General features: G+C 60.2%; 1 protein-coding gene across 3 annotated transcripts; it reads right to left on the bottom strand.

Moving 5' to 3' along the window:
- Positions 1-336: 336 nt before the first annotated feature.
- STX1A (syntaxin 1A) lies at positions 337-18,116 on the bottom strand. Of its 3 annotated transcripts, none has more exons than XR_011564094.1 (10): positions 18,030-18,116; positions 9,717-9,794; positions 9,249-9,348; positions 6,463-6,537; positions 5,648-5,721; positions 5,441-5,549; positions 5,278-5,351; positions 4,083-4,220; positions 2,200-2,395; positions 337-1,736 (listed from the first exon to the last, which is right to left on the bottom strand). XR_011564094.1 is itself a non-coding variant. In XM_070780038.1 (10 exons), exons 1-10 carry the CDS (start codon positions 18,057-18,059, stop codon positions 1,659-1,661), a joined length of 867 nt encoding a protein of 288 aa, XP_070636139.1. In that variant the 5' UTR covers positions 18,060-18,116; the 3' UTR covers positions 337-1,658. The 3 variants fall into 3 exon arrangements, 2 of the variants coding, with proteins under 2 accessions (XP_070636139.1, XP_070636140.1); XM_070780038.1 differs by having other exon boundaries at positions 2,200-2,310; XM_070780039.1 differs by lacking the exon at positions 18,030-18,116 and adding an exon at positions 14,835-14,923 and having other exon boundaries at positions 2,200-2,310.
- Between the last annotated feature and the right edge of the window lie 459 nt (positions 18,117-18,575).

Below are 18,575 nucleotides of genomic sequence, written 5' to 3'. Positions count from 1 at the left end.
GGGCTCTTGCAGGTCTGTCTGCTCTCCAGTCACTGGTGGTCAGAGGTTCTGCCATGGGGTTGGCTGGGGACTGTCTAGTGGACTGGAGGGGATGCAGTGGTGGTTTGTGATTCCTGGTAAAGTGTGAAGAGGGGGTCCGTCTGGGCCCACGGTACAGAACAGGCAACAAGCTGGAGCTGGGAGGTTCAAGCTGCTGGGGGGCCGGCGAGAAGGCCTGGAGGTTGCAGGCGGAGGGAGGCGGCTGGGATCCTTGGCCTCCTGAGCCCCGTGGTGCCACTCAAGTTCACCCCCAAGATCTAAGGCCGTGACACTAAGAAAGCTGGAGCAGAGGCGTGGTACAGATACAAATGTTTATTCTACATAAAAACTTCACAAAATGGGCAGCTGGTTGTACCAAGACCTTTGGTGAGGGGTGGGGGTGGGGTGGGGAGTCGCTGTTCAAGAAGGCAACACGGACAGTGGTCACAGTCACTGGGCAGGAGCGAAGCGGAGGGCGGGTGGGGCACAGGCCTGGCCCCGGCCCTCGCTGCATGCGCACGCATGCACACTCCTTGACTGTCGACGAGGAAGAGGGCTTCTGGGCAGGGAGCACGTTTCAGACTTGAGAAGTCCCGGGCCGGTGGGGAGGAGGGAGGTGCCCCCTCCCTGGCTGAATACTGCATCTGAGACATCCAACACCCACGTGGTGGGGATGGGGGGCAGGCAGCAAGGGTGGGACAAGATTGCAGGCCTGAAGTGACACTGACTTCTCGAGCACAGGAGAGCCGGGACCACTGTCCCACACATGCAACACACAATGGCTTGAGGACCCAACCCGGGGAGAGCTGATGGCCCGGGCATGGGCTTCGCCAGTGCAGAGGCCCGACTAGGGCCTGCCCTGCTGCCCTAGCTCCAAGGGCAGGAGACCAGGCCCCCGGTCAGCCTCTTCCAGAATGTTCCCTGGGGTCAGCTATAGCCCTCTGGGGGCTGGAGGAACTAGGGAAGGAGGGAGGCTGAGGCAGCCGAAGACCTGTTGGGACTCTGCCCCCAGGTGGGGGAGGAAGCCGGGTCTTGACTCGGCCAGAAGCCACCCGGCCACGGCCCCTGGCAGTGATCGGCTGTTAGAGGCTTAGAGCTGGGCTGTCTCTTAGGGCCACCCCTCCCCTAAACCAAAAAGCAGCACCATGTGGCCAGCTGGTCCCCAGCCCTCAGAAGGGGGTGCCCATTCAGGGGGACAGCTGGAGAGCACACAGGACGGGGCAGGTAGGCTGGTCAAGAAGAGGCAAGGTTGGGGTCCAGAGAGAGCCTTGATCCAGAAGGGGGCAGACCCTGGGATGGAGTGGAACTACTGAAGGTTGGGGGACAGGAGCATGGCTAACTACCCTGGGGCAGCCCTCCTCGATCAGAAGGGCCTGGGCCTGAGTCTGTCCCTTGCTGGCCCGTCCCCACCCGGCTGGCTCTTTCCCAGCCTGGCTCCCCTCTGCCTCTTCGGTACAGACGCACACTGTCACAAGATCATGCACACGACGGCTCAGGGCGGGGTGGGAGTGGGGGTCCCTGTGGCAGAGAAAGGAGCAGTCTGGGGCGGCGGGGAGAGGGCTCCGAGCCAGAGGCGGGGCAGCAGCCAGGGGTCTCCTGGGGGTGGACCGTCCAGAGCAGAGTGGCAGGCGGGGTGGTTTCTATCCGAAGATGCCCCCGAAGGTGGAGGCGATCACGATGCCCAGAACCACACAGCAGATGACGATCATGATCTTCTTCTGCATGGGGAGACACAGAGAAGCCTCAGAGAGCGTGCAAGAGGGTGCCGGGAGGGAGGCTGAGCCTCCTCTGAGCAGAGCTTTGAGGGGTGGGGGGCCGCTGGGGAGCGGGCTCTGGTCAGGGCTGAGGGTTGGAGAGTTTGGGGGACTGGATGAGAAAGAAAGTGATGGCCCGGAGTATGTCTGGGTGGGATTTTAATGGGGTGCTGAAGGTCTGGGACTCCAGTATTCTTGCCTGAGAAATCCCATGGACAGAGGAGCCTGGTGAGCTGCAAGTCCACGGGGTCACAGAGTTGGACATGACTTAGCAACTAGACAACAACAAGGCCTGGGAGAGCCAGGTGGAGGCTCTGGTCGGAGCTGAGGGCCGAGGGGAGGCAAACGGGGAGGGACTTGTGATGCCTGAGGGCGGGGGACTCTGGGTACGTGAGGATGTGGGCTCCGGCAGGACGGGACTACTCACCCGGCGAGCCTTGCTCTGGTACTTGACGGCCTTCTTGGTGTCAGACACGGCCCTCTCCACGTAGTCCACCGAATGTTCCACGTTGTACTCAATCCTGTCAATCATCTCCCCCTGCAGGGCCAGGGGCACCCCAGCTCCAGAGGGGCCCCCTCCAGGCGGCGAGGGGGCCCGAGGAGGGATTTTGGGAAGACAGCGCCTGGGGTTAGAGAAAAGGGGAAGGTGAGGAGGAGGGGGGTCCAGGCACCCCGAGCAGCTCCCCAAAATGCAGCCATCCAGGGGCGGGAACTGGCCATGCAGCCTCAGCCAAGGGGGAGGGGACCATGCAGAGGACACTTGTCTGGGGCTCTGACCCCAGGGCCAAACAGAGGACAGCGCCAGGCAGAGCAAGGCGGGGGCGCGAGTGGTGGTGGGCAGGAGTCTGGCCATGGTGAGCCCTCCCCAGGCATGATGGTTCCATCCAGTCCTGACAGCTTTTGATGCCCCCGCCCAGTCCCACAGCCCTCGTGGGCCTGGTAGTAGCCCTCAGAGGCCACTCGACCATGCAGCTGACCGCTCTCTCCAATTCCATGGCCCCCACTGGTGGCCACAGCACCTCTCACCCCAATGGAAGCAGCAGCTTCCTAAGGTCTCCCTGCTTCCCCACATGGACCACGTCCCTCCCACACTAAGATCCTCCAACTAGAAAGGACTCCAGGGCCCAGCACCGCCTGCCAGGACCCCCGTCCCACCCCTGTCTCCATCATTTCCAACTCTCCCTGGGCTCTAACTGCCCGGAACGCCTTTCTGCTTTTCGGGGAAGTCAGGCTTTTGCTGGTCCTGATCAGAACTGTGGTGTTTCTGGTCCCTCTACTTGGGCCAGCTCTTTGCTCTTCCCCTGGGGAGTCTTTGGAGTTCAAATGCCACCTCCTCAGAGAGGGCCTTCCCTGACCATCCCGTCCAGTGGTCACTGCAGTGACTGTCACTCCAAGCGTGGCCCAGGGACTAGTAGCATCGGGATCACCCTTGAACTTTAAAGACATACAAATGTATGAATCCCTACCCCCAAGTCAACCCTAAAGGAAATCAACCCTGAATATTCATTGGAAGGACTGATGCTGAAGTTGAAGCTCCAGAACTCTGGCCACCCCTTGCAAAGAGCTGACGCACTGGAGAAGACCCTGACGCTGGGAAAAATTGAAGGCAGGAGGAGAAAGGGGTGACAGAGGATGAGATAGTTGGATGGCATCACTGACTCAACGGACGTGAATTTGAGCAAACTCTGGGAGACGCTGAAGGACAGGGGAGCCTGGTGTGCTGCAGTCCACGGAATCACAAAGAGTTGGACATGACTGAGCAACTGAACAACAAACCCCCACCTGCGAATCTCTGGGAACAGGGGCCAGCACAGGGAAGTGTAGAACAAGGGCTGTGAGTGTGGCTCTTGATCACTTTCAAGGCTGAGAACCACTGCTGTCAGGCTGCCGCCCTCTAACACCCAGTGCGGGTAGAGACCACGCCACTCGTCATTCACTGATGCTGCCCTATTGCCCAACAGACATCCGCTCTGGGAAGCAGGCCCTCCGTGGTCTTGCTCGTTGCTATTCCTCTGACTCCTAGAAAAATGCCCTTCCACGTGCCCACGTGACAAACAGCTGGTGAATGAGACAGGACAAGGCCGAGTGAAGGTGGGCAGGGCCATGCAGGGCCTGGGGTCCTGGAGAGCCAAGCAGAGCCATGCAGAGAGGATCCTTCAGGTGGGCAGTTTCAACCGCACGCAGCGAGTTACCTGAAGACTGGGTCCCTCCCAGGCGGGGGCAGCGTGGCGGGCAGAAAGGGGAGGGTTAGTGCAGCCCTGGGTGCTGCTAGGGGTGGGGTGTGGTGGCGGGGGGGCCCCGGGCACCCACCTGGCTCTCCACGAGCATGGCCATGTCCATGAACATGTCGTGCAGCTCCCGGATGCTGTTCTCCAGCTTGATGATCTCGCTGTGGCGTGTCTCAATCTCACTCAGGGCCTGCTTCGAGATGCTGGAGTCCATGATGATCTAGGGGGTGCGAGCCGTGGGCTGGGACCCGGGGACCCATCGAAGGGGGAGGGGTGGGGGCCAGGGCAGCAAGAGGCCAAGGGCAGAGGCCACCGGGATGGGCAGTGGCCTGAGCAGAATGTTCTGGAAGCAGGGCCTGCTGGAGGCTTTGTCCTTAGCCACAGCCCTCCCCCCACTTTCTGTTAGGCTCCCACCATTGTTGTTTAGTCACTAAGTATGGTCTGAATCTTTTGCAACCCCATGGACTGTAGCCCACCAGGTTCCTCTGCCCATGGGATTTCCCAGGCAAGAATATTGGAGTGGGTTGCCATTTCCTCCTCCAGGGGGATCTTCTCGACCCAGGGATCGAACCCAAGTCTCCTGCACTGGCAGGCAGATTTTTTACCACTGAGCCACCATCGAAGCCCAGGCTCTTACCAGCTGTTACCAGATTTCTCTGAGACCTGATTTCCTACCAGTAGGTTCCTACCTGTAACGTGGGTTAATAACAGTCCCCACCTGCATCTGCACACCTTTAACAGCCGAGTGGTAGTTCTCACCACCGGTGCTGTAGGAGCCCAAAATGACTGCGCGAAGGACCCAAGCCTTGAATGGCCTTTTTCCTGAAACCTCTCCTCCTGTTCTTCCTCCCACCCTGAATGTAGCTGATCCCTCCTCCTAAAATCACATGTCCACACTGCATCCCTTACCTGTATGCCACCTCCTTCAGGAAGCTCCCCTGCTTGGCAGCACATGGAGCTTCACTTGAATATAGAGAGGCCGAGGGCACCGTGTCCTCCCAGGTGGGAAGGGTCCTCAGGATGGTGGAAGGAGCCCCCTAGCTGGTGGCAAGTGAGCACAGGGCACAAGAAGCCGGCCCGACTGGGAGGAAGCAGGAGACGGGTCTTACTTCCACCTTTGGCACTAAAGTGGGACCTCTGCTTGTCCCTTGCCCTCTCCGGGACTCAGCCTTCTCTTCTCTAAAACCTGCCTCACCCGGTGATGGTGTCCAAACACTGCCCAGACATAGCACTTCGCACACACACCCGGGACTCCGGTGGGAGGGGTCCACACTTACCCCGGAGGCAAAGATGGCGGGGTTCCCACTCTCCAGCATGTCCTCCAGCTCCTCGCTGGTCGTGGTCCGGCCGGCTGCGATCAGGGGTCAAACTGAGCCAGGCCCTTCCCCAGAGTGGTCAGCGGCAGTCTGGCCCCGCCCCGCCCCCGCCCCTTCAACTTACTGATCTCCAGCTGCCTCTGGATGCGGCCCTTGCAGCGCTCGCGGTAGTCAGACTGCGTGGCGTTGTACTCGGACATCACCTCCACGAACTTCCGGGACAGCGTGGAGTGCTGGGGTCCCGAGACGGGGGTATAGGTGTCAGGCCCAGCCCATCGGGGCCCCAGAGCCTCCGGCGCCCGGCTACTCGCCCCGAAGACCCCTCCCATACCTGTGTCTTACGGATCCTCAGGTCTGCGGAGGAGCGGTTCAGGCCTTCCTCCTGCTCGATGCTCTGCTCGATGCCTGGGGAACAGCCGGCTGCTGATAACCTGCCCCGTTCGCCGCTCCCTCGCGGCCCACACACCCGGGATCGGGTTCGGAACCTCCCCTGGAGGGACTCGTGTTGTCTGTTGAGTGGGGTCACACAGGAAGCAGAGGAAGGGGCCGCGCCACGCACTGATGCAGGAGGGGCCGGCAAAGGCTATTCCAGGCAAGATGTGTGGGTGTGTGCGTGTACACTCACCTGTGAGGCCCCAGGCACACGCTAAGCTGTGTATCTGAAGTGTGTGAGTGTGAGCATCCACTATGTGCTAAGCCTGGTGGCGCAGGCCCACCCCGTCCTGATTATGAAGGTTGTACGGAACACCGGCTGGGGCATGCCACGGGGGCGGGGCAGGTGGCCACAACCACAGGGCACAGACATGACCCCGGCATTCCGCGGGGCATGTATACCTGTGCTCCCAGGAGTGCATGGGGCTCCTGCGTGGGGTCAGGCAGTACCAGCCACTCCTCTAACACTCTAGCCTAAGTGGGGGACAGTGTCCAGAGTGTCCCCGGCAACATCCTGAGGCCCAGCCCAGTGCCTGGCACAAACAGGTCTCGCCAGGTAGCTGCTGAGTGAATGGCACATGATGGTACCCTCACAAGGACAGCAAGGAAGACCCAGTGTACCCCTCTGAGTCAGTGAAACCCCCTGGGCAGTGTGGGGGAAGCAGGCCCGGAGTGCCCCCCACACCCCAGCCGAGGCCTGGAGCCCAGACTCACTCTTTAACTTGGAGCGGACTTTGTTTGCAGTCTTCTTTATGTCGGACATGAGTTCCTCCAGCTCCTCCTTTGTCTCTAGGGAGGTAGAAAGGGTGGGGTAGACACCCTGGGCTCCCCCGTGGAGGGCCGAGGAGGCGCTCCGGGCAGACCCTGGGTCTCCTTGTCCCCTGGCTAAGGCCCTGCCTGTTCTCCCATCCTGGGCTGGCCCACGCCAGCTGCAGCCTCACCCCTTCTTGCGCTGTCTTCCAAGGAGCCTCCCTTCCTCCTTGGCTGGCTTACCCCCCCCACCCCCTGTAGATAACAGATGGGTCTAAATTTAAGGCAGAAATAATTGTGGAGCAGCTGGCGATGCTGGAGTTGGCACTGGGGAACATTTAGCTGATACTTGCCGGAGTCGAGGGTGGGGGGAGCGGGCTCACCTAGCGCTACCTGGTGGCTCAGGAAGGGCTGACGGGCCAAGGGCCAAGGAGGCAGAAGGCAGACCCATCGAGCACCCTGGCCAGGGCAGACCTGTTCTACTCACAAAGCCCTGCTCCCCAGGTCTGAGCTCAGCGAAGGCCAACTGCTGAGGGCCAGGTAGGTGGGTGGCACCTGGCCTGGGTGGGAGCTGAGAGAAGTGCTGGAGAGAGGGGGCTCCTGGGGTACGGTTGGCTCTGGAGGTGGCATGCGGCTGGGCCTAAGAGAGGGTGGAGCTGGGGGAGGGCAGTGGCATAGTTTCTGGCCCTTGTTCCAGCCGGTACCATCTCCCTAAACCTGGCAGAGGCCATGGAAGTGCCCAGCTTGCCCTGCTCCTGGGGAGGGTCCACTGGCAAAGTGGGGCAAGAAGGCTCTTCCCGCTGGGGAGCTGGGTGGAGCTCAGCCTCAGGGTACCCCCGGACTCCACCCCGGAGAAACCCGGACTGAATGCCTGGATTCAACCTTTCACGCCCACCCTGTGCGTGCTTCTGGGGCTGGGGCTTCTCCCCTGGGGGGACTCAGGAGGGGCACTGACAGTGGCCAATTAAGTGTGGGCAGGGCACTTCCCAATTGGCATGTGAGTGAGGTGGAGTGGGGGGCTTCCAGGAGCGGGGGTGCATGAGCCTTATTCGCAGGAACAAAGGAAAACTCGGTTACCAGCTGCTCTGATGTCTCAGCCTCTTTTGCTCAGACCCAAAATAGCCCAGCCTGGATGGCAGTCCCTAGAGAAGGCAGAGCAAGCCTTGGCCCGGGAAAGCCCCCCACTTCCTGCCAACTTTCCTTGTGATGCCTTGGCGACCCTGCTCCGCCTCTGCCCCAGAACCCTTCTTGGGGAGCCCCTCCCCGCTTGGGAAGTGCCAGGTCCTGACTGCTCAGCTCACAGGTGGCAAATTCTGAAGTGGTCACTGCTGATATCCGATGAAGGCAACACAACACAGCTAAGGTTGGGGAGCAGGGCAACTCTGGCTCCCCATCCTCCCCCTCCCCCCGCCTGCTCCATCTTCCGGCAGGTGAGAGACCAAATCCAGCTCTTTACAGTCTCACCCCACAGTCAGCCCTCCTCCTGAGCCTCACCAGGAGTGACCCACCAGGGACATGCGCTGACCCAGATACATGTGGGCATGCAGACAAACCATGTCACGTGACGCCGTCCCTGACACACCTCTAGGTGGGGCGGGAGGGGAGCCAGGACGACCTGAGGACCACACTGGAGGTATGCCCTGCTCTGGGGGGGTCCCTGTCTCCTCTCCAGCCCTTCCCGGTTCAGTCTCCCCGGCTCCCAGTTGACTCGTTCTGCCTTCCAAGGGCCTGGCGCTGGGCTTGGTTGGTGTGGCACTGGGCTCAGGTCCAAACATACTTTGGGGCCGTGGAGAGATTTATTCTGGGTGCTTGAGGATGCCTGTGGGCCTGGGGTTGAGAGGCCACAGATAGAGAGGCAGTGCTGGAACTGAGAACAGAATCAAGCCTTGGGTGCCTGGGTAGGGGGCTATGGGCCCTAGGCCCTTCCTCCTGAACACCTGGGCAGCAGCTGGACCCTGCCCCGTGCTCTGTCCTGGGGCCTTCCAAAGGAGCTGGAGAAGAGAGAGGGGAGGTGAGCGAGCTTCGAGAACAGGCAGGCGGCAAACACACCCAATCTGATGAGTCCAGGCGGCTGGCCTGAGCCCTGGCCCATCACTGCCTCCCTGGGCTGAAGGTGAACCCCTTCTAGGGGAGGGGATCCCAGGTCAGCATGCTGTCAGCCTGGCCTATTATTACTGTAGTAGTAATCAGTGCCTCACAGGTCAGGGGGACCTGCCCAGGGACAGAGTAAAACAGACACACACATGTTCCCTGTGCAGGGGGAGAGGTGACTTCCTGGAGCCCTGAGAATGCCCGGCTCCGAGGCACCAATGGCCGAGTGCCAGGGCCGCCAGCTTTTTCCGGAAACTCTGCCTGCTTGGCCGGCTTGCCCTCCCACAGCGCTGATGCCTCAGAGCAGCCATCTGCTCCCCAGGGGAGGCGACGGAAAGGGAGGGGCTGGGCTGGGACGCCTCCTATTGATCACAGGCAGCTCCTCCCTCCATCCCTCCCTCCCAGAATCCAGGGCTGTCCTAGAAAGCAGCCAAGTTACCTGGGGATGGCGGGGCCGCCCCTCCCACCAGGCATCCCACGGTGATTAAGGGCACTGAACCGCCCCTCAACCCAGGCCTGGGACAGCCTGTGTTTCCTGACCCTCCCCAACCTGGCCAGGCCCCTCAGACGGCCAGCAAGGCAGGGCGTTCCTTCCCTGGCTGCAGCGTCTTTCTGGAGGCCTGCGGACGGCCCCCAACCCCGCACACCCACACACTCACTCTCGTCAGGGTTGGGGGAGGCCAGGATGGCGCTGTGTTTCCGCTTCACCTCCTCCACATTCTCCGAGATCTTGTCAATGAAGCCGCGGATCTCTTCCACCTGTGGGCCGAGGTCAGGTGCTCTGGGGGCGGAAATCCAGGGAGGGGCCTTCTGGGGCCCAGAGTAGGGCCGGAGGAGGTCAGGGCCAGGCTGGGCAAGGTTCAGGTGTGTGTGTGTGGTGAGGGGGGTGGGTAGTGCTGATCCAAGGATTCTTCTAGATTGGGGTGGGGGTGGGAAGGAGTGGGCAATCCCCACTTTTGCTCCCCGCTGAGCCTGTCTATTTACCCTCAAAATGGGCTCACTACTTGGTGCCTGTGGGCTGCTGAGCTCAGGCGCGGGTATGTAAGCGCCCCAGGCCGGCTGAGAGGTGAGACATGGCCGCCCCAGGTCTGCCGGTGTTTGGGGAGAGGCGGGAGTGCGGCTCCCACCTGCTCGAAGAACTCATCCATGAAGCGATCTCGGTCCACGGTGACAGTGACGTCGTCATCATCGTCGCTGTCCTTGGCCTGCAGGGGGGTGGACACACAAGCGCCCCTGTGGTAGGACCACTGGGTCCCATGGGTCCTGGGACCCCAAGCTGCCCAGGATCCCCCTATAGCAGGGTCTTCGGTTGGAGCTCCGAGGCCCGGCCATCCTTGTCTGTCCCCTTGGCAGGGACAAGGCCTGGCTGTGCCCTCAGCTCCCAGCCTCAGTGAGACCTGCAACATCCCTGGGGTTGTTCAGTCGTGTCCGACTCTGTGACCCCATGAACTGCAGCCCACCAGGCTCCTCTGTCCATGGAATTCTCCAGGCAAGAATACTGGAGTGGGTTGCCATTCCCTTCTGCAAAGCATCTTCCTGACCCAGGGATCGAACCTGAGTCTCCCACATTGCAAGCAGATTCTTTTACCTACTGAGCCACCAGAGAAGCCCCTAGGCCTAGGCACCACCAACACCTCCCTGCTAAAAACTAGGATGGCTCAGATACAGGTCATGCCCACAGCACCCAAGCTGGTCTGATAGCTACTGCCCATGGAGAGCTCTGGGAACCTCCAGGCCTGCTCCCTCAGACTGCCTGGAGACCTCTCTTGTTAGTCTTTTTTTTTTTTCTAAATATTTATTTACCTATTTGGTTGTGCCGGGTCTTAGTTTTGGCACATGGGACCTTCGATCTTCATTGCAACGTAAGGGATTTTTAGTTGTGGCATGTAGGATCTAGAACCCTGAGCAGGGATGGAACCCAGGTCCCCTGCATTGGGAGCACGGAGTCTTAGCCACTGGACTATCAGGAAGTCCCTCTCCCTGTTAGTTTTGGCATTGACATTGATCCTTTCTCCTTCCAGGCACAGAGTTGGGCCTGGCAGGCACCAGAGGCCAGTCATGTTGTTATTTGGCTCGGGGCCTGCCTTGGGTCTCAGCCGCAGGTGTCGGCTCGGCCCCTCCGCCCCAGGAGCCGCCACACAAAAGCCAGCCCATCACAGGGTTGGAGGTAATTACATCTCTGACTTCCCAGCATGCCGGCCACGCTCATTACTGTCCGTATCACACCTGGAGTTAGCCAGGGTTGGCTCGCTCTGCAGGCAAGGCCAAGGCCCCTCACAGCCAAGGCCAGGCTACTCAGGGTAGGACGGGCACCTGGGATTCTCGGGCTGGGTCCTGCCCCCTCATCCTCAGTGCCCCATGGGGAGGAGGCACTGGCCCTCGGCCTGATGCTCTCTTGTGAGGATGCGAGCAGGCAGAGGGGGAGGAGAGGGGGTGCTGGGGCCCCGCCACCTCCAAAGGGACTGGGTTCTGTGCCCAGACAGACACCGACGGGCTGAGGGACTTCCCGCGGGGTCTGTCTGCTCCTCTATGAAATGGGGACAGCGATGCTCTGCTGGGGGAGGGCGGGCCCACGAGTGATGGGGAACCGTAGCACGTTCTGCAAAGGACTGGGGCTCTTGGGGTCCCACCACCCCACCCAAGTGGGGCCAACCAAGAGAAGGGGCTGGTTGGGAGCTTTATGGAGGCGGCCCCTCTCATCAAGAGATCACACCTCCTCCCCCAGCAGCTAAAATAAGTCCTCGCTCCCACAAGTGCCTGTGGCTGCCACCAGGTGGTCCCCATCCCCCACCAAGCCCACCCTTAGCCACAGAGAATCTAGAAGCCGAGCTGGAGGAGGAGCACTCCCTAGGGAAACCAAGGCAGGGTGCGATGGGGGCACCCAGGGCCCCCTCCACAGCAGCTGGCCAGCTTGGGAGGTGTCCTTGGGAGCTCCTGCCATTCAGCATCCTGGCCTCTCTGTCCTTCCGGTACCCAGAGGATAGGGGTGAGCGGAAAGAGGTGGAAGGAGAATTTTCCAGCTCCATTCCCTCTGGGAGTAATGACCAGCTGGAGCCCAAGACAAGTCACCAGAAATGAGACTCATCTCTGAGTCACCAGAGACGAGAGTCACGGCCAGGGGCTCCAGGGCTGGTGCCCCCCACCCTCTGGGCCTCAGCTTGCCCACCTGCAAAATGGACTTGTCTTCTCCAGGCATCCAGCCAGGTCTGACCTGCTCCCTGCACGGCCTCCGTGCACAGAGGCTGGATTCGGGTAGTTTCTCCAACAGAAGGATAGCAGGGAGATGCCACATCCTCCTCCACGCTCTCCATCAATTAGGTGGCGCTAGCAATAAGAGTCAGACACAACTGAGCGACTTCTCTTTCACTTTTCATTTTCATGCATTGGAGAAGGAAATGGCAACCCACTCCAGTGTTCTTGCCTGGAGAATCCCAGGGACAGAGGAACCCGCAGGCTACAGTCCATGGGGTCGCAGAGAGTCGGACACAACTGAGCATGCACACACGCACACATATACATTAGGGCCTGACCTCACAGCCTGCGTCAAACCAACCGTGGCTCTGAGCAAAACCGGGAGTGGATGCTCCCAGGGCATCCCTTCCAAGTGCTACAACTTCTTCCTCCTCAGGCTCTTTTCACTCTCACCCCTCCACCCACCTCCACTTTATCTCACTGCTCCAGTCTGAAATCTGATCCCAGCACACCCCACCTATAACCATCCACTCCTAGAATCTGCCCACTGTCCTCCCTGCGGTCCCCAGGCGGCTCCCGCTGCCTGCAGTGCTGATTCCATGAAACCGACATTCCCTTCTTCATTAGGTGCCACCTCTTTCGGAAGCCTTCCTCATCTCCCCAGGGATGGGATCTCGCTCCTCTCATTCCCCACACCCTATTCACATCCCTACTGGAGCCACTGCAACACACTCTCAAGCCCTGGGAGACCTGAAAAGCCACCTTGGCCACAGCTTCTAGTCTCAGCTTTCACACCTCCAGTGGTGGAGAGCTCACTAGCTCCCCCAGGCTCTTCTGTCTATCTGGGGCAGCCCCAACTGTTAGAAAGCCCTTCCCTTTCCTCCAAGCTGGCCCCAGGCCATAAAGAACCTGTTGGTGCCCTCTCCCTGGGCTGGCCCTGCCAGAAATCTGAGGGTAGCATCTGCATCCTCCCTGGTTTTTTTTTCTCAAGTTGACCAAGTTTCCTCTGCTTCAGATCCTTCCCAGAGGCCTTAAGTTGAAGCCCCTACCCCAGATCTGTTCCACTTAGTCTCTGTCTTCTCCAGCAGGACAAGATAGAAACTGAATCTGCTGCTGACTGTGGTCTGAGCAGGGCCAAAGATCCGACCCACCACCTCCCTCTTTCTACAAAGTCGACCTCTGTTAATGCAGCCAGAGATCACAGAAGCCAAGGAAGAAGCCCTTCCCCTCCCTGTTTACTTGGTTGGCTTTTGGGCTCAAATGAAGGATCTTCATTTGTTCTGACCCTTGTCCCAGTCTGTGAGAATCTGATGGTTTATGCCTTTGTTGCCCCCTCCTACTTTATCCCCATCTATGCCAAGGCCCTGATTGATTAGGGCCCCAGCTCCCTTGGGAACCGGCCAACCCTCTCAAAGTGGCAGTCACAGCTCCAGAAAGACGGCTGGACTAGAGTTGGGACTGGAGAGGCTGTGGTGCGGAGGCAGCAGCTGGAGTCGTGAGGCAGTTACAAGCTCCGAGGTACAACCGTCTTCCGGACAAACTCCCCCAGACATCACATGGGCACCTTGCCAACCACCTGGCCAGAACTAAGTTCCACTTCTTCCTCCTGAGCCCCCGTTCTTAAAGAGTCTCCGAAGCCAGAAACTGGGGGGCATCCACACTCTTCCTCCTCCTCTCATATCCAACCAACATCCAATTGGTCCTGGTGTTTGTTTTTTGATCCTGGTGTTTTTAATTCGTGGCTTCCCAGGTGGCTCAGTGATAAAGAATCTGCCTGCCAGTGCAGGAGATGTGGGTTTGATCCCTGGTTTGGGAAGATCTCCTGGAGGAGGAAATGGCAACCCATTCCAGCATTCTTGCTTGGAAGATCCCATGGACAGAGGAGCCTGGTGGGCTATAGTCCATGGGGTCACAAAGAGTCGGACATGACTGAGCATGCACGCACATTTTTAATTATCTTTCAGGGGTTCTCAACCTTGGTCCAGCAACAGAGCCCCTTGGGGGTAGGGTGTTTTTGTTTGTTTGTTTGTTTGTTTGTTTTTAAAAAAAACTTCCAGACCAAATGAGAATCTATGGGGGTGGCGCGGTGAAGTTGTTTTTTTTCCTTAAAGCCCCTCAGGATTGGGAACCATTGGCCTGGTCTCTGGCCAGCTGGCTATCTTGACTCTGGTCTCATCGCCTCCAGCCTGAGCAATCAGAAAAGGAAGTCAGGGTGGGTGTGAGCACTGCCCCCACCACAGGGACCTGTTGAGACAGGGGAGGGGACCCCACTAGAAGCCCCCGCTGCGCAGCCCTGATGGTCTCTCTAGGCAGAGGCACCAGGATTCCACGATCCCTTCCTGGAAATAAGAGTGTGATTCCTCCAAGAGGTGCGGAGGCCAGGCAGTCTCCAGGCCTGTCCCGGGAGATGGCGGCTGGCCAGCAGGCAGGGTTGATTCATTGCTGCTGGAGCAGGAGTTGCTGTTGTCTGTCTCGAGGGCTATTTTCTTTTCCCCCTTCTTTTTAATGACTAATCAAAGCCTATCTCACTAAAGCAGAGAGGCCCAGAGCTGAGTCAGGGGTGTGCCAGAGACTGAGATAGGTCTCTAGAAAGAAAGGACTCTCTCTGACCCCTTCCTCTTTTCCCCACCCTGCAACCACCCCCCCAACCGCCCCCCAGATCGCCTCTGCCAGTCTACCCCTTAGCAGGGCCCCAGCACAACTCAGGGAAGCAGCTTCAGGGTGTGGGGAGGGGCTGGGCTCTGCCTCCCTCCAGGTGCTGTGTGACCTGAGATAAACTCCTGGCCCTTTCTGGACCTCAGTTTTCCACTCTGTAGAATAGGAAGTTGCACTAGATAGTCCCTGGACACCATCTGCACCTCAGATGGACATGTGCCCAAATTCATTATTAATTTTTTTTTTTTTTTTAAGAAATCCCAAGAAGGTGATGGGAAGGAAGGAAGGGCCCCTAGCCTGGGTCTATTCTTACATCCCCCCTTTCTTCTGCTCTGCAGGGTGAAGCCGGCCGGCTCCATTATGCAGACAAATGAGCACGGAGAGGTTAAGGCACCCACCTGCCTGTTCTTGCTCCGAGACCCTCAGTCCCTTCAGAAGTCGGCAGAGGGGGCACTGGGCTTCACCACTCAGGCCTGCCTGCTGCCCCAGTGAGCGAGGGGGGACCCTGGGTGTCAGACCCAGGCATCGCCAGCCCCTCTGCTGTTTCTCATACGGGTCCCTTCTTTTGGCCCACCCTCCCTCCCTCCTCCCAGTCAAATCCAGCTCCTCCCCCCGGCGATCTCAGACCTCCTGTTCCAGGAAGGTTGCTGCTCTGACTGCCCCCCGCTCCCTCCTCTCTCTGGCTTCTGGCTCCTGCACAGGCCCCCGCTGTGTCACATGGCCCAGGAGGTACAGAAACAGAGTTCTGCGCCCAGGGAGGGGTATCAGCTCTGAGCAGTCCTTGGAAGGAAAACCGGGGAGGCCTTAGAACTGGGGGACGGAGGTGGCTGCTGGCCAGGCTGGGGCTGCCTGGGGACACCTGTCCCCAAAGTCCCCCTGGTTTTATACATTCTGGTCGCACACGTCCGCACCCGTCTCCTTGGGCTCCAGGTTGCCCTTTTGATCTCCGAGGGCTGTTGGACGCTTTCAGGCCCCCACACTGGCCCTGGATGACCCCTTCCTTCTCTCTCTGCAGGAGAGGATCAGCCCCCGTGAGAGATGAGGAGGGCTGGAGAAGGCTGGAGGGCTGGGCCCGGCCTGCAGCGCGGAGGAAACATGCCAGCTCCTTCCCCAAGTGTGACTTTTATAAATAAGCTCCCTTCTCTTGCCTTCCTTCTTCCAAATGTGGTGGCGTGGGGTGAGGAAGGAGGAGGAGGGGGGAGGGAGGGGGAGGGAGGGTGGGGATGGTGCAAGCAGCTGTCCCAAGCACCACCCTCTGTCCAGCCCAGCCAGCACTGGCCCTCTCGGTTCCTTGGGGATTCTGGTTCCTGGGGTTCAAGGTCTCCCTCAGATATAGAATTGGAGTCAGGAGACCCGTGACTGCTTGCCCTAAGAAGCTGGATTCTCAGTTTTCCTATACCTACTTCCTAGATGGGAATCTGTGCAGCCCAAAGGAAGACTTGTGGGAATGGCCGCCCCCCCCTAGACTAACGGTTGCACCCCACTCAGTGTGGGCTTCTGCCAGCTGATCCTCAAGGGTGCTAGCAGCCCCTAAGGGACAGGGCCACCCAGCCACGAGTACGGCAGCCTGCGTGGGCAGTGAATGCCTGGAGTGGGGGAACGTCTGGAGAGGAAGCCTCAGATTACTTTAGAGAAGCCAGGCCTCATCACCTAAGGACCAGTCTGGCTAGCGTGTGTGCGTGTGTATATGTGCTGGGCTCGGGGAGGGATTCACCAGAGCAAAGACCTAGCTTCAAGCTCCTACAGTCCAATGTCTCTTAGCCCTTAGGTCTCAGCCGCGTCTAAGTCTGACTGTTTTCAGGCCTAGGTAAAGCCCCTTCATCCCACCTGATCTGCCAGGCTAGCCACATCTCTCTCTCTCATGCCTCTGTCTTCCCTTCAGTGAAGGGGATGAAGGGGATGAAGGTGATGAGTCAGAAGACGTCAGATGTCAAGGGCTCTGTTCCCCCTGAGCACTGGTTCCCACAGACACTCTGGTCTGACCCACCAGGCACCCAAACACCAGGAAATGCACTACACGCCCTTCATCCCCAAGATAACAACGCTCCTTCTGATTCAACTGCGCGCAGGAAACTTGAGGGCAACCGCAAGCCTGGCAGGGGAAGTGTTTATAGACACCATATTCGACATGAGGGACCATCTTCTTCCTTTGAAACCTCCAGGGGTTTACCCTGAGGTGGGGGGTGCTGGGGGGGGGGTGCTGGGCACTCAGCCAGGAATAATACAGGTCTAATGGGAGAGTGGGGCTGGCAGCCACAGCAAGGGGGTGATGGAGGCAGGAGAGCACAAGTGCCAGCCCCAGGCTGCCCAGGAGACAAGACTGGTACGATGGGGGAGAGCCAGGCACAAGTGCAGGGAAGCTGTGTGCAGAGAGGACCAGCCATGGGATCACAAGCCCAAAGGATACTTGGGACTTTCCATATAAGGGGTCCAGGTCTCTGGCTCTAAGCTGGGTAGCAGGGGAAGGGTTCTAGGGAGACTCTGCCCCACCCCCCACCCCCGCAAGAGATCAGCAGGGTGGTCAGCCAGGGCCTCAGAGGAGCCTCAACCTGGTCTAGAGCCCTGATGTCCGGGTTCCCCGCAGGCAAGCTTCACTTCCTTCTGTGCACGGTCCCGGCCGCGTAGCCCCTCCCAAGATTGCCATCTTTAAGGGCAGAGGTGCTAACACCCTGGTTAAGAGCAGAGGCCAGGGGAGAGGGGCTTTGATGATAAGGAGCAGGCAGCAGGGATCTCTGTCTGGGCTGGCAGAGGGCGGACTCTGACTCGAAACCTTTGCGCATCCTTCTGCTCCCCCCACTGGAACCACGCCCCAGAAGCCACACCCCAGTGGCCTCCGAAACACAGGTGGAAAAAAATAGGTTCAAGTCGGAATACGATCTGGAAAACCAGGAAGGGTCTGGAAACGCCGGCTCCCGGCTGCCCGGAAGCCAAGAAGAGGGAAAGACAGCGGGCCTGACCCCTCCCGGATCGGGGAGGGCAGCAGCTGCCGATCACCACCGGCTGGGGAGCCACAGGTGATGGGAGCTACAGGTGACGGAAGGTGATGGGGGCGGCGGCCGTCCCGCGAGACAGCGCCAGCCCGAGAAGCCCGGCCCCACCCGACCGGCCAGGTTCCGCAGCGCGCCCTGCAGCCGGGCTCTGGACAGGGGACCGCCCCCGGCCGTTCCCTTCCCACAGGTCCCGCCGTCGGTCTAAACCAGAGGGAGGGCAGGAGGGTCAGTGAGGAGGCACAGCGGGGAGACAAGGGTCGGGACCTGCTCCGCCGGGCGACGGGGAGGCCAAGCTTCGGTCCCGCCACCGATATTCCAGAATATCCCTCCGAAAACAAGGGGGGCGCCGAAAAGTTTATCTAGGACCCCAGGTTCCAGCCGCCAGCCCGCGGGCCATCGGAGCCGAGCTCACGCGAGCTCGTGACCCCAGTGGGTCCGAGGGGCGGGACCCGGGGCGGTCGGGGTCCCCGGCTTGGCACCGCTCGCTCCCGCCCTGGCCGGGGACGCAGGGGCGACCGCCCCAGGGGACGCTAGAGCCGCTCGGGAAGCGGACCCGGCGCTGGGCGCCGGCGGCCAGCGGCGCCGCGCAGGGGTCGGACTCACCGTGCGGAGCTCCTGAGTTCGGTCCTTCATGCTCCCGGGAGTGGCAGCGGCGCCGGCTGCAGCCCGGTGAGCCCCGCATGCGCGGCGGCCGCCCCGCGGCTGCGCAGCGCCAGCCCGGCCCCGCCCCGGCCCCCGGGACCCCGGCCCAGCCCCCAGCCCGGCCCCGCCCCGCGCCTGCTCCGCCCCGGTGGGTCCCAGCCGAGAGCCCAGCTCTGGGGCTCTTGATACCCGGGCTCCTACCCCATCCTGCTTAAGGTGCTCCGAAGGGGCTGAAGGGTCACAGACCCCGGGACCTCGTTCCCTTGCGTTCCCAACGTCCGTTCGACCCCGCCCGGAGGTCCCATCCCAATCCTCCCTCGACTCAACCGCTCAGCATCCCTCCTTCTGGACATAGACAGTGTTTTTGGATCTTCACCTCCAGAGCTCCTCACATCTCTGCTAGAGGCCAGACACCACCTCCCTCCTTAATTTTATTGCCTTGGGGTCTGCAGCATCACCCCACTCCACAAACCTCCAGAGTTCCAGCCTTTGTGCCTCCCACCCCTT

The sequence above is a fragment of the Bos indicus genome, chromosome 25 (assembly GCF_029378745.1).
Source record: "Bos indicus isolate NIAB-ARS_2022 breed Sahiwal x Tharparkar chromosome 25, NIAB-ARS_B.indTharparkar_mat_pri_1.0, whole genome shotgun sequence".
Classification (NCBI taxonomy): domain Eukaryota; kingdom Metazoa; phylum Chordata; class Mammalia; order Artiodactyla; family Bovidae; genus Bos; species Bos indicus.
The sequence above is the reverse complement of the archived record's forward strand: the minus strand, read 5'-3'. Positions and strand labels throughout refer to the sequence as shown.

Excerpts from the sequence above, each read along its gene's own strand:
- STX1A (XM_070780038.1), bottom strand. The coding sequence starts at position 18,059 with ATGAAGGACCGAACTCAGGAGCTCCGCACG. Across the intron at positions 9,349-9,716 it reads TGGATGAGTTCTTCGAGCAG|GTGGAAGAGATCCGCGGCTT; the intron begins GTGGGAGCCGCA and ends CTCGGCCCACAG. Across the intron at positions 5,550-5,647 it reads TGAGGATCCGTAAGACACAG|CACTCCACGCTGTCCCGGAA; the intron begins GTATGGGAGGGG and ends TCGGGACCCCAG.